Source organism: Hippocampus comes, unplaced genomic scaffold (genome assembly GCF_001891065.2).
Source record: "Hippocampus comes isolate QL1 unplaced genomic scaffold, H_comes_QL1_v1.1 scaffold57, whole genome shotgun sequence".
NCBI classification, from domain to species: Eukaryota; Metazoa; Chordata; class Actinopteri; order Syngnathiformes; family Syngnathidae; genus Hippocampus; species Hippocampus comes.
Window position 1 is genome coordinate 2,301,763 of NW_017805039.1, and position 15,065 is coordinate 2,316,827.

General features: G+C 43.1%; 1 protein-coding gene and 1 long non-coding RNA gene across 3 annotated transcripts in view; one reads left to right on the forward strand and one right to left on the reverse strand.

Annotated features, from left to right (window-relative positions):
- cdh11 (cadherin 11, type 2, OB-cadherin (osteoblast)) overlaps positions 1 to 15,065 on the reverse strand; it is a 74,462-nt gene that overhangs the window by 12,637 nt on the left and 46,760 nt on the right. For both annotated transcript variants that reach the window (XM_019864355.1, XM_019864354.1), the window contains 6 exons: positions 12,495 to 12,792; positions 11,863 to 12,002; positions 10,558 to 10,852; positions 7,599 to 7,718; positions 4,051 to 4,218; positions 1,119 to 1,306 (listed from right to left, as the gene is read on the reverse strand). In XM_019864355.1, the coding sequence (XP_019719914.1) occupies positions 1,119 to 1,306; positions 4,051 to 4,218; positions 7,599 to 7,718; positions 10,558 to 10,852; positions 11,863 to 12,002; positions 12,495 to 12,621 (1,038 nt within the window). In that variant the 5' untranslated portion in view covers positions 12,622 to 12,792. The remainder of the gene's footprint in view (positions 1 to 1,118; positions 1,307 to 4,050; positions 4,219 to 7,598; positions 7,719 to 10,557; positions 10,853 to 11,862; positions 12,003 to 12,494; positions 12,793 to 15,065) is intronic.
- The window catches only part of LOC109512535 (uncharacterized), a 131,010-nt gene continuing 120,104 nt past the window's right edge, over positions 4,160 to 15,065 (forward strand). The window contains exons 1-2 of the long non-coding RNA XR_002167552.1: positions 4,160 to 4,232; positions 5,738 to 5,849. This is a non-coding gene — a long non-coding RNA (uncharacterized LOC109512535). The remainder of the gene's footprint in view (positions 4,233 to 5,737; positions 5,850 to 15,065) is intronic.

Sequence of the window (15,065 nt, forward strand, 5' to 3'; positions counted from 1 at the left end):
GTAACGGCATTCCACAGTCTCACTTTAAATTTCCTCAGTGTTTGCAGTTTTGCAATTTGAAGCATCATACCTGATATACACAGTCTTCTCGAGAATAAAACTCGTCTCCTCAGAGAAGCAAATACAGGAGACACCTCGTTCTGTTGGCCGCTGCATTATACTCCGCTGTCTTGCTCTCAGTCTTCTCTTTGTAAAATGCATCAAGTTGTTGGTTTTTTTAGCATGGCCCATTCTGACTGATGCGTTGAATGTGCTGGTTTTTTTCCCTAGTTCCCTATTTTGAAGTGGAAAATCTGAGCTCCAAGCAGGACAAAAGGCTGAAAAGTGGGACTCCTCCCCGGTGTGACCACACGAGAACGTCCAGTACCTTCATCTTTTTAAATTTTTTTTTTCCAAGGGCCAACAAGTCATCACTCATGTGTCTTCTCTGCATTGGATGTGGTCAAGACTTGAGCTCCAGTCGCATTTAGATTGGTCGCACAGCTGCCCGCCTCCACCGCACTCTGCACTGCTTTTGGATGACACTTGAACTTGAGGTTAACCACATCGCCTTGGGCCACTCCAACGGTTTTGTTTTTTATTTTATTTTTATTTTTTTTAATTCATGCTCTCATTTCCTGAAAGCAGTGGGGAGGGAAAAAAAAAGAAGCTGAACCCACCAAAGTCTCGGAGTGCTGCTGAGCCGCTTCATCGAGACAAAAGAAGATTTGTATCGATCGAGTCAGGCAAGAGAGAGATTTTCCCACAGAATGAATAAAAGTGAGCTGGCTGGCTGGCTTTGTGTTCTATCTGGACAGGAAGTAGAGCTACAGACCTCATGTCCATGTGTTGAGAAGATTGTGACCTCCAAAGCTCTTACAAATGTTTTTTTTTTCCTTACATTCTGTCAACACCTTCATTGGATCATTGATCTACCCATCGAGCCACCCATCCAGCACTGTATTTCTTACCCTTAATATATTGCTTTTTTTTTGACATTCTCTTTTAAATATTTGGCTTATCGCTTTCACTACTTGGAAGTAACCAGTATGGGAGACCAACTACAGTAGTTTGCTGTCTAAACAGGCAGCAGTAGAAAACCTTTTTTTTTTTTTTTTAAATGAATTTGTCATCCTTACCTTTTTTAGCTTGATGATGGCCTCCCTGGTCTCAGAGTCGGTGCTGAGCACAAACATCCCCAGCCCGTCTCCATCTGTCAGCCGGTAGTTGACCAGCCCGTTGTCACCCATGTCGGGGTCCTTGGCCTTGAGACGGCCCACCTCCTCACCCTCTACTTTGTCCTCCGACACGGACATGGAATACACGCCTGCGGGGTGACACAAAGGGCCGACGGGACCGCAGTTTATTGAATGAGACCCTCGGCCAAACGGGTAAAAATGAAAACACGTGCAAGGAGCATGGAGTAAGCACGGGATAAATGGCCACCCTGTGCCACTTGCAGTCTTTTTAGAAAAAGGAAAAAAAGAAATTGCCTGCGTGACAGTTTTTTTTGTTGGATTCAGACTTGTAAAACTTCAGGGGCCGTTGGTGGAGGACAGGGAGGTGGAGATCTGATCAGCTGAGTTGCTAGTTTAACAGTTGGGCATATGTTGGATGGGTTGGAGATGGATGTAGATGGTTGATAGGGAGATGACGAGGTGGAAGATAGTTGCATAGAAATGTACTAGATGGGTAGTTTGATAGATGGGTTGATCTATAGATGGGTAGATTAGTTAATGGGTACACGGTAGATGGATATGCGTGAGATGATTGACAGGTAGATGTCGAAAAGTAGTTCACTAGTCAACGATAACTAGATTGGTTGATGTGTAGCGAAACGGTTGTACTTGATTTTCAGCTTCACATGATTAAACCTATCATGTGTTTATTTTTGAGGAAAGCACAAGAATATGATGTGCAACCAATGTCCATATTGGAATTAAGGAAATCCTAAGGACCTTTTTTTTCAGTGTAAATCTTAGGGTAATTGATAGATGAGTAGCTTGATCGATGGCTGGGCAGAAACAGTTTGCTTAACCCTTTCAGGGACAGCGGTTACTACAGTGAACAGCTCATCATGTTACCAGGTGACAGGGTGCATGAAAGAGTTAATTTAGGACGTTGGATTGGGAAAGAGTCGGGTTTTTGGATAGAACGGTATAGTGAGAGTGGAAGTAGGATAGATAGCAACAAGGTAGTGTTGAATCAATGGGCAGGTGACAAGATGGATGCTTTTTGTCTCATGCCAATGAGCTTACAGCTCCAACCTCTACTGCGGGGCCAATGCTTGCTCATTCTTCTTCTTATTGCCTCTCTGCCGCCCTCATTCCACTTCCCCATCTTGGCGTGTGTCCTTCCCTCTCCTCCCTCCTTTGCCCTATTTCTCTCACGTTTACCTCTCCCACCGACAAAACATCCATTTCTTCCCCCTTTGTGTCCGTAGCGTTCTATTCATACGATCAACGCTCACATACGAGTGATATTGTTAGCATGATGAGGTGCTAACTTCTCGACTATTTCCCGGGCACAGAAATCATCTTTTCAAGTCAGGATGTCTTTTGTATGACTGGATTGCAGCTCGTTTCGTTTCATTTTCCAGGGCGGCGAGCGAGGCTGCTCCGGTGGCAGCTCAGTAATCTCACAAAAGGAGTCTGTCGAGTAATTGATAGGTGCCAACAGCGATGTGACAGATCAAGTCTTTAAAAAAAAAAAAAAAAAAAAATCCTCCAGTATAACTGAATTGTATCGGAGTCACATCGCAATACTTGTTCCATGATGCTGGCTGAAAAGGGGGATGATGACAGTGACAGGAAGTCTTTGAGAAACTGCAAAGCGGATGATATTTTTAACAATAATAATAATAATTATTATAATTTAAAAAGGCCACCAAAATGGCTTTGTTTTGATTTGGGAGGGGGGGGGGCTTAAATCTTTTAGCTCCACTGCCTCTCTCAAAGTGCTAAATATGTAATCAGCATCCTCATTGGCGCCATCTGGAACATTCTCCTCGCAGGTGCTCCTTCTGCTCGTCCTTTACAGATGCTCAGAGTCGTGATCTAAGCGTGAACTAACTGTTGTTGCGCCTTTTAACGGCTGCTCTCTGTGTTGCACTTTATCGCCGATGGAAGCTAATTTGGTTCCATGCGTCTTCACGATGGATCCTTGAAGGGACTCAAAGATTTCAACAGACAAACACTATACCTCCATAATTATTGGCATTATTTAGCTTATAATGAATTCATTTTTTTCTGAAATAATATAGAACCAAAAAAAAGGGGAAAATTGAAGTGCAATTTATTCACTGGGTGGGGGGGGGTATCCCATATTAACCCTCTCATGCACCCTGTAACCTGATACCATGATAAGCCGCCTCTGTAGTAACCGCTGTCCCCGAAAGGGTTAAGAAATAATGATTTTAATTTATTCAAATCAGCGGTGCCACAATTACTAGCACCCCTGACATTCATACTTTGTACAACCCCGTTACGCCAACAAAACGGCACCTAATCTTGCCCAGCTTTGTGCCTCAAGAAGACAATCCTGTCTCAGAAGTCAGCAAACAATTCCTTTCACTTCACGTTTGCTTGATGCTCTGGCATGAACTGGCACCTGTGGGACCTCATCGAGACAGTATGACATTCATACTTTGTACAACCCCCATTACGCCAACAAAACGCCACCTAATCTTGCCCAGCTTTGTGCCTCAAGAAGACAATCCTGTCTCAGGAGTCAACAAACGATTCCTTTCACTTCACGTTTGCTTGATGCTCTGACATGAACTGGCACCTGTGGGACCTCATCGAGACAGTTGTGTGCCTTTCCAAATCATGTCCAATCAACTCAGTTTACCAGAGGTGGACTCCGATTAAGCTTAAGGAACTTCTCAAAGATGATTAGTAAAAGCATGATACACATGATTTCAATTTTGAGCTTCGTGGCAAAGGCTGAGAATACTTGCAGTATGTACATGTGATTTCTTGGTGCTTTTTTAAAAAAATATATTTTAACGCAAACTTTTTTTCACAATGCCATTATGGGCTGTTCTGTGTACAATATTGACCCTGCACTCACTCTGCGGGAACTTGGGTGGATTGTCGTTGACGTCGGTGAGTGTGATTTTGACCTCTGTGGTCCCCGACAGGCCGCCCATGTGACCGCCCATGTCCTTGGCCTGGATCACCACGTCGTACTCCTGCCGGGCCTCGCGGTCCATGTTGGGCAGCGCCGTGCGGATGATTCCTGCAGGTGTGAAGGTACACGATGCTTTTGAATGTCCACTTTCACAATCATAAAGGTGATGATGTCATCATGGTCAATTTCACCAAGCGCCGCGGGAATTGGTCATGTTTTATGACACAGGTGTTAAACTCAAGGCCCGGGGGCCAAATCCGGCCCGCCACATCATTTTATGTGGCCCGTGAAAGCAAATTATGTGTCAATTTGCACAATCCTTGCGAAACTCTGTATCGAAATTTCAAATTGTCATGTGTCATAAATAACGTTGAGATTTTGCAAAAATATTCTTACCCAGTTTACACTCATTTGAACAATAATTGAACAAACTATTACTGTTGCCTGATTACTCAACCAGTAATCCATTATTTTTTTTGTGTGTGTCTACAAGTAATAATGCGATAAGACGATTAAACGTTTTTGTGGTTTCACTGTCATAATGGCCCTCCAAGGCAAGACGGAACTACAAAGTGGCCCGCAACAAAAATGAGTTTGGCAAAGTGTAGTGAACAGATGGACTATTGTTAATTGCCAAGTTTTTGAGTTGTCATCTTGGTATGTGGGTGAAACCCGATGACAAATTTTGATGACTCACCATTAAAAAACAAACCAACAAAAAAACCAAAACAAAAACGAAGCTTAAACATATCTGCTCCCGTGAAACCTGAACAGACTTCTCTAAAAACAATCGCGATCAAATTTGAATCAGGACTGAGACGGGATGGACCGTGTTGCCAAGCGATTAATTGCCAAGCGACTCGTTTCTTCCCTCTGGCGCGTGGGCGGAGCGTGGCAGCAAAGTTTGGTTTGAAGAGAGCGCGCCGAACCGAGGCAGACTCGGGGAAATGATCCCAGCGCTACCAAATTTGAACCAGGTGTAGTGGACAGATGGACCACACTAAATCGCCAAGCGTTTTGACTTTTCATGGTGGTTTGTGGGCGGAACATGGCTGACAAATTTGATTATTCACCATAAAAAAAAGGAAGCTCTATTAACTCTGCTCCTGTGATTATCCACACAGACTTCTCTCTGGGATTTTATTATTATTTTTTTTTTATCCCAATTCAAACCAGGTACTAGACAGCTGGTCTGTGCTAAATTGCCAACCTAATAAGTTTTCTTCATGGCGTGTGGGCAGAGGATGGCAGCAAAATAAAAGAAAAACCTTTTAGTATCTCAGCTTCTGTCGTATTTGAACAGACCTCTGCTAGAGAATGAATATAATCACCGACAAATTTGCAATAGGTGGACGAGACAGATGGACAATGCTTAACGGCGAAGTTTTTGTGGTTCCACCATGATATGTCGCCGGGATGAGTTGACAAATTTCAGCGATTCGTATGAGCTAAACTAGAATAACTTTTCCGAGGCAGTTCATCCGATCGCTACCAATTTGACACCAGGTGGACTCGACAGATGGACCACGCTAAATTGCCAAAGCGGAGTCCTGGTGCCCGAGTTTGATGATTCGCCGTGAAAAGCGAAGCCCTAATAATTCCGTATTATTCGTTGTTTCTTTCACAGGACTGCGAATAAAGTTCGAGGATGATGCGTCTGCAGTATGGAAGCGAAGAATCTGGATTATTCCACAGAGGTTTGCGCCGACTGCCAATCCGGTTGATGGCACGTTCCTACGGTGAGGAAGTGATTGCACGTTTGAGTCTTTGCGTGTTACCTCGGCAACCGGGCCGCAGCCGACTCATCCGGTTGCAATGTGTGATGTGCCCTCCAGAAATCATTCTTTTGACTTCGGAATCAATCAAGCTAAATAAACGGACTTATTATTTTTCTACATTTCAAACGCCGATAATCTGGTGGTGTGTTTTGAAGTTTATGGTCACGGTGGGCCGGCTAAGTGCGAGTGATTTTGTGTGTGTGTGTGAGAGAGAGACAGCACGCAAAGCTGATAATCTCCAAACCAATTAGAAATGTGAGCTTTGGATGCGCGCCAGTCAAATGGCCGACACCGCTCTGATTAGCTCAGATTTACTCTGCGCAAATCCACCATCAAAACCCCGCCAACAGTCCACCCTCCCCCCACTCGCACCGACTCGACGTTTCTGTGTGTGAAGCAGTGTCATCTCTACTCTGAGTGACCCCCCCCTCCTCCACACATCCCTCCGTTATCACCTCGCGCTGTCCAAATGTCAGGCCAGGACTCGGTAACTGCCAAACTGAACATGCAGCTCTTTTTTTTTTTTTTTTACCGCTTTTGAGTCCACGCACCGCTGACTTTTTATACCATGGTCATCTTATTTATTTATTTTATTTTTTGGGAAGGCCTGCGTTTGGTTTTTATGGGGCAGCGGTGGGATACGGTGCTGTTTCCGATTAAAACGACGACCCCGTAGGATAACAGTGAGCACATCAGGTGTAAAGGTGCCGTACTCAGAACTGAACAGAAAGTTGAGCATGTTGGTGTTAAGCAGCCATTTTGGGTGAATTCTGGGGTTTGGATGTTGATGAAATTCCTCTGAGGGAATTCAACCAAGTGGTTTCCAATTGAAAGCATATCCCCGAGACACGGTGACACTAATTGTCAAGGTTTACACGATCTAATGTGGTTTGAGCATTGCGCCCAAGTTTTTTTTGTTTTGTTTTGTTTTTTTAAATTATTTGGAGGATTCACTACAAAGAAAACTCAGAAGTGGTCATTGAAAGTTAGAAAAACGCCTCTGACAACAGACATGCAATTGGTGGACATGTTGATCATAACAGGAAGCGCCAAAAATAGTCAAGGACCAATGCCAACAAGTGAACAAAAAGTACGCCATTTTGGTTTGAGGCAACCATTTTGACTGAATTCTTGGGCTTGTACATTTGTTACAATGATGTAGGCTTGAGGGGTGTGTGTGTGTTGGGGGGGGGGGGGTTAAATCAGTATAGCTGATTAACATGAAATTGGTTGGGCATGACTGTCATTTCAGGATGCACCTAAACAATTCAAGGACCAATGCCCCAAAAAGAACAAAAAGTCTTCAGTTTTGGTTTGAAGCAACCATTTTGGCTGATTTACAGGGCTCGTACTTTTGTTAGAAAACCGAGGTGGGGGGGGGGGCAACCTAGCGCTAACACCAGTTTAGCTGATCAACAGGAAATTGGGTGGACAAGCCTATCACTACAGGGCGCACCAAAAAAAAAAAAAAAAATTCTCAAAGGACTGATGACCAAAAAAAGAACAAAAAGTCTGTCGCTTTTGTTTGCAGCAACCAATTTGGCTGAATTCCCAGGCTCCTACTTTTGGAAGGGGTTTCATCAAAATCAGCCCCAGTGGGAAGTGAAGTAGGTACAGGAGACAAATGGGCAGATCGTGTACCAAATATTGTGGTCGGATGCGTGTCTGCCTGTGAGTGTGTATGTACAGCATGTCATGCTTGTTGGTCACCTGTCTGAGGCTCCACGGAGAAGTACGGTTGTCCCTGTAGGATGCTGTACACCAATCGGGCGCTGTTTCCATACGTGGGATCATCTGCATCGGTCGCCGTTACCTGCATCACCGACGTGCCTGCCAAACACAAATACGGTGGACTTCATTCACCCCCCCGCAAAATAAATAAATAAAAAAGCAGCGCTTGGGCATGTTTGCATGGCGAGCACGTCCATCGACGCGTAGCAAGGAGACCGCTCAGCTGCATTTGTCAGTCTGCATGCTGCCGTTAGCGCATCACTGCTACGCGGCCCGTCTGCGGTATTCAGTCCTCACCAAGAAATGAAAGCATTTGGATTCCAAGCAGAGAGGACGTGACAAAGGGGACTTGAAACCTTACTTTGAAATCCTCATTTGAAACTTTAACCCAGATTTGAAACCCTCACGTGGAGCCCTAAATTTAGTTTGAAAGCCTTCCCATGGCTTGAAACTATTCAACTGGCTTGAAACCCGACTCTGAACGCCTGAATTAAAGCCCAAACCCTGCTTTGAAGCCCTAATTTGAAACCATAACCCCGGTTCGAAGCCTGATATTTAAAACCTTGACCTTAGTTTGAAAGTAAACCGTGGATTGAACTGCTAATTTAAAACTACCTCTGTTTAAAACTTTACTTTGAAATTCTCACAGGAAATCCTCACACCTTTTTTAAAAATGTACTTTTGAAACGCTCATGTAGAGCCGTAAGCTTGGTTTGAACAGAAAACCTGTCTTAAAACCTTTCTTTGAAACAGGAATTGAAAGCCCTAACACGACCTTGATTCCCAACACTAACACCCTGAATTAACGCCATAATCCTGACTCCACACCCGAATTTAGAAACCTAACCCTGGCCTTAAAATCTACTTTAAAATCCTCACTTAAAACCCCACCCCATTTTTAAATCTGTGCAGTATTTTGAAATCCCAATTAGAAACCCTAACCTTGGCTTGAAACCCTATTTTAGAAACCCTAATTTAAAACCCAAACCATGTTTTGAAACCCATACTTGAAGTGTGACTTTAAATCCATAACCGTTGGGTGAAACCCTTACTCAGACTTGAAACACTACCCCGAGCCCTTAACGTGAGATTCTAAATCTGGTTTTGAACCCAAGTTTAAAATCCTCACTCTCGTATGAACCCCCAACTGAAACCTTAATTTGAAAACCTGGTATGAAAGAGTTGCTTTAACCCCGAAGAGTTGCTTTAGACCCTAATGCGAACATAACTCTGTCTTGAAATGCTAAAACAGGATTGAAACCCTACTTTTAAACCTTTCGGGGACAGCGGTGACTACAGTGGACAGCTTATCATGTTATCAGGTTACAGGGTGCATGAAAAGGTTAAACAGCAACCTTGTCTTTAAAATGCCCTCACCTCCTGCTCATGCCTGATCTCGAGCGTTCAAGTTTCACATGGTCGGACGATCTTGAAATGCAATCGCTCAAATGTCCTCTCCGAGCGTCTTTCTTTGGAATGGCTGCCCACAATTTCAACGGCGTTAAAGAGTCTCCGCGACCACAACCAATCGGGGCCGGGGAGTCTATCAATATCGGAAGCTCTTAGGCAGGAGAGCCGCAGGAGCTTGTCGGGAGTTTGATTCCTTTTAATGTACGGGCTAATGGTGCGGTCGTGTAGCCGACGTTTCCTGTGCTCAGCTTTCCGTGACAATCGATCATTCTGAAGAACGACCATGATGAGCTGCGGCAAGGACTTCATTAACACGCGCCAGTCACTTGCTCACTTTCGGACAATGACTTTTGGACTCGTTTGACTTGACTGAGGAAGTCTTTGCTTTCATCTGAAAGGTCGGGATAAAGACTTAAAACAAAACAAAACAAAATTACAGACTTAACCCTTTCAGGGACAGCTTATCATGTTATCACGTTTCAGGCTGCATGAAAGGTTTAATTGTCATGTTTCCCATGACGAAATACTGTAGTACCTTCTATTGATAAAATCACAGTGCAGTAAAAAGTCAATAATTACCCCAAAGTAACCAAACGAATGGAATTTACAAGGTCTTTTACATTCATAACAGCCAATAGGACTGTCACAATCGAATATCGGGAATTTTTTTTTCTCTGAAAGTGCATTTTTTTTTCCCCCGATTACTCTGTATGAACCAATTATCTGAGTATGTTGTATTTTTTATTTTTATTTACTAAAACAAAACAAACAACAAATAAGCAACACCAAGAGAGGGATTAATGGTGTACTCCCCAAGAATTCTTAAACTGATTCGGTCACTGGTTTGGTCACTGCAGATTTTACGAATGTCTTACTTTGATTTAAAACAAACATAATCAGTGTGCTTTCATGGAGGACTCCAGAAATCGGAGAATTTTTCCCATTGAGAAGGTAAAGTTCGAGGATTTGGGCAATTATAAGTCAAACAATGGTTCAGAGGATTTGGACAATCGTAAGTTCAACAATGGTTCGAAGCGATTACCGGGTACTCGATTTTCAAAATGGGCGTCGATTAATTTGATGATCGATTAATGGTAGACTACTGCCTTCATATAGTTGTTACGTTACGATCACTAAACAGTTACAACTGCAAACATACGATCCTTCACAGGCTCAGCCAACTACAATCCTTGACAGTCGGAACGACAATTAATTGCGATCACGAGTTGGGCTGCCACGATAAGATGAACTCGTTATTTGACGATATTTACAGTCAATCAGCCAATCGCCGAATTGACACCCTTCAGCAGGAGTCGAAAGTCGACTGACGAGAGTGAGAAGAAAGTACAGCAAAAAACGAGAGATAAGGGCCATTGTTGTAAGCAGCTCGCTCAAGTTTCGTTTTGCACTGAAATCGCATTCCATATTGTTTATTAAAAAGTCCAGCGATTAAAAATACAGCAGCCCTACCGCAAGCACAATGGTTAACAATTCCGGCCACATCCGGCTGTGTAGGCCTGTTACTTACCAACGTTGGACATCTCGGGCACCCTGGCGTAGTAGGGCCCGTGCAGGAACTCCGGCGGATTGTCGTTGATGTCCTGCACCTTGACGATGAACTCGGAGGGCGGCTCCAGAGGTTTGTTGGTGTCTCGGTCAACCGCCTGCGCCGTCAGCGTGTACTGAGCCTGCTCCTCGCGGTCCAGCGTCTTGGTGGCGTGGATGTTGCCCGTCTTGTCGTCGATGACGAAGATGGTTCCCGCGCCCTCGCCCGACAGGATGTACTTGATGTTGCCGTTGCCCGAGTCCACGTCGGAGTGGAGCTGCGTGGAGGCGGAAAGCGACCAAAAAAAATGTCACGCTTCAAGTTAGGAGATGACACATTGAATGAATTTGAAATAATTACATTCAACATCAATAATGATCATGTTGAAAAAGGAGCAGCGATTATTTTATGGCTGAAATAAACTGACATGAAATAGAGAAATATGTATATTTTTTTAAATACACATTTAAATTGTTTTATTTGAGCCAAGCCCTTTTTCTGGATGATGGACAACCGTTTTTTTTTTTTTTCTGTATTGCTAATAAGCGAGAGATTTAAATGGCTGTCATCCAACAAGTGATAAATATCCTCGATTCAATTAAACTCTTGTTCGTCTTTTCCAAGCGCCCGAGTGTGAAATATGACGCTCGCTACATGTCATCTCACTCGTTGCCGTTTTGATTGATTCTGTTGTTGTTGTTGTTGAGACGCGATGCCACCAATCACTCACAACTCCCGCATCTTGACGAGGAAAAGAGGCTCTCGGTTAAGGCCAGCTTAACCCCTCAATGGGATAACAAAACAATAAAATGAAGTAAGGAAGTCATTTGAAAGAATGTAAATATAAAATGAAATGTTATTTTAAGAATCATTATAAGAACAATAATAATTAAAATGACGATTATTTTTGTTGTACGTGCTTCAGACAGATGTTTGCACTAAGACCACCTTTGCATGAAACTTTTCGGGTTTTTTTTTCTTCTTTCGTGCAACTGGTACCATCCGATTTACGAAAGAGAAGATTCTGACTGTACCTCCGTTTTGGATTAAAAAAAAATAAAATTCAATACTCAACACTGATCCAAGTACTAAAATCACTCTACCTGTATATGGCAAAATGCAAACATCCGTGGGAAATCAAATACCCAGAAGAAGAAACGATTGCCTTGTAAATCACCACAACATAAATCCCCGGCTTTTACCGCAGCCATAAAAATTGAAATCAATGATGAGAATGGATTTTGCATCCCCCACCCCTCACACCTTGTTGTCGGCGGCTCAACTCACCCTTCCTACCAGAACTGGATCTGGTCCGGTGTACTCCTCAATGACAAAGAACTGATTCCAGACCCAACCTCTTTTGGACCTGTGCAACACCTGACCCTCCTTGCCCACCCGGGGCCGGTGTCTGTGCATTGACGTGTGACCTGCGTACGCACACAAACATTGCATTGAGTCTCCCATGTAATCACAGCAACACACAAGGTTTTATTTTCTGAGGGTCTTTTTTTTTTTCTTTTTTTTTCTTCCCAATTGGGATTAGCGCCAAGGTATGTGTGTGGGATGCGGGAAAGCACGCCAGCGGAAATCCCACTTGGACATCAGAGTGAGAAAGTATGTGTGGGCGGTGCTCTTCATAACCTAATGTAGCCTCTCGTGTTTTAATGACAAAACAAAGAGAAAGTGCCCCCGGTGAAGCGGCAAACGTATCATTTTAATTGCGACATTTAGCTATTTAAGCTTCATCCAATGTTTTCTTGGCATCTCGAAAGTTGACAGCGACACAACGGCCGAGCTCAAGTCACCTATCGAATTATGAACCCTTTGAGGTACAGCGGATACTACAGTGGACAGTTGATCATGTTATCAGGTTACAAGGTGCATGAAAGGGTGAGGAGGCCTAATCTGACAATTCCCACCTGCATGTCTGTGTCTGTGGGAGCGGTGACCCAGGGAGTCGTGTCCTCTCCGGCTCGCCGTTGCCAGACTACAAAGGGCGCAGAGTCCCGCTAAAACCAGCAACACCCTCAGCATCATCATCATCATCGTCAAATCCGACCTCCTCTCGCTCTCTCTTTCTTTCTCTCTCTCTCTTTGGTTTCTCTCAGTGGAGCTCAGCCCCCACTGAGGTGACTTCCTGTTTGGCAAGGGGAATGCTCGGAGTGTGATTTCACGTGTGTCAATCTTCTTCGACTTCTCCTCCAATATCCTTCAAGCCTGGAAGCAAACAAAATGTTGATATTATTGATGATGCTCAGAAAAAAGGAAGCTTTCCGCCTGATGTTCAGCAGTCTTGTTACGCGACTTGCCTTTAATTATCCAGTCAAGGCCATCTGTAAATTTAGCCGCTTAGTTTTTAGTAGTTGGACAGAGATGAGTCCACTCTCGTGGGAAACACGATGTCGCTCTCTGTTGACGTGTTTTCTTGTTTAAAAAGACCATCAATCGCCGTGCAAGAAACAAAATGACGGGATGAAGAAAGTGAATGTCAGTGCTACAAAGAGCAAAGCCAGCAGCCCCCCCCCCCCTTCCAAACCCCAGTGACAGTTCTTTTTATTTTAAATAACAGTCAAAAAGAAAGTAGCATCTAATGTAGGAAGGAGTGAAAAGCCAAACTGAAAAGAAAAAAAAAAACAATCCTGGAGAATTGTATTTTTTTGGGGGGGGGCATTCATGGTTCAAGGTCAAGATTTCTCATTTTGGTTTTACAAACTGTCGAAATGTGAAAAACAATATTACATGCTCCATAGATTTTCTTAAAAATAACTACCTTAGGGTGGAAAATATAAACAGTAACATCTATAATATTTGATTATTTAAATGAAATACTAATGAGGAAGAAGGAGCATTCGACAAATGACAAACACAACCCCACACCCTACAAGAACATTTATAACAACTTCAAAAACTGTCAACTGTTAAATTTAGAGACAGACATTATTTTTTAGATGACAATATCTTTTAATACTATGCCATCAAAGTAGAAATTTAACAAAAACAGCTACAGTAATATTAAAATTTCCCTTTACAACTCATTGAGATTCAGATTTTTTGGGGGGTGAGGCAAAGATAAATCCAATGTTATAAATGTTAAGTTTCGATTAAAATGTAACTTCAACTAACATCACAGTTAAGTGCTGCAGCACTAGCTGTCACTTTGGCATGCACCTTTTAGCCATGGTCGCCATTTTTCAAAAGTGTGAGGAGCAATTCTCTTGAATAACATGTAATTCTATCTGGAGACAATAGAGGGCGCTACACCAATGAGAGTCAGATGTACGATTGGCTGCTGGTCAGGTGATAACAAGGAAGTGATTATGGAGCCAAAAGGAGCAGCCGTCAAGAAACTTGTGTTCAGTTTTAAACCACATTCACAGTCACGGAAATGGAATACGATGAAGTTAAAGATGAAACTTGATGGACTGCATCGCTGGCCACGCCGTGTACTCCAGTATTTTTTGTCAGGTAATTTAAAAAGCAGAAGTTCTGACAAGAGGTGAGGGCTGTGTAAGACACAAATGGGCCACACCCAAGCACAGGGACAATTGAAAATTGCTTGATGACTTTGACATCAATGCTGACAGATTCCACTTCAAAGTGAGGGTACGGAGCAGATGACTTCTCATTAGAGAGAGTGACACTTTCAAAATGGAGGAATTTGTTTTGGGCCAAAGACAAGTCATGTCGTGCTGTAAGCCAAGGAAAATGTGACATGGCTCTAACATGGTGGGGGAAGGAAGTAGCGATTCTCGGGATAGCGTTATCGTTTCTTTCATGGATGACACGCTGTTTCGTCATCAAAGCCTTAAATCGGGAGCGGGTGTAGCTGACTGCCTGACAGTCAGGCTGTCAATGCAGACTGTGACAAAAATCCAGCAAAATGTTCACTTCAAGGTTGTACAACGTAATAATAATAATAAAAAAATTTTGTTATACTTCTGTAAATCCATTTTGAATAGTTTTAAGGCAACTTTGGCGTCCATATGTGCCCTTGATGTTCAATAACTCTCCCTGAGAAACTTTCCCTCCATTGGGATTTTGGGGTCATTTCACTGGCCCCCGCTTGGTCACATGACCAGCCAAGCAGGAAGCACTGATAATTAATCGCACCCGGGCTCATCCAGTGGCTAATTATACCTGACACTTGATTGATGAGACTTGTTGGAGAAGTGTGTTTTTGTGCGGAATAACCTTGAAAGCAAGATGAAAAGTGGCAAAAACTTAACAAACTAAATTTAATACCAATTTTCAAGCGTTTGTGTGCACCGACTTGGAAGGCCAATACATTTGGATTCACTTACTAAATAATATGCAAGTTTAACTGATAGATTTTTATACATATGTTTACATGCAAGCCACTGAAAATGTTTGAAGTCAAAGTATTCGTGCTATGCTGAAAAAAAACCCAAAAGGATGATATCACTGATATTAAAGTTGGAATCCTACAAGAAAAAAATGCAAACACTGAAAGAGTAAACGAGTAGAAAATG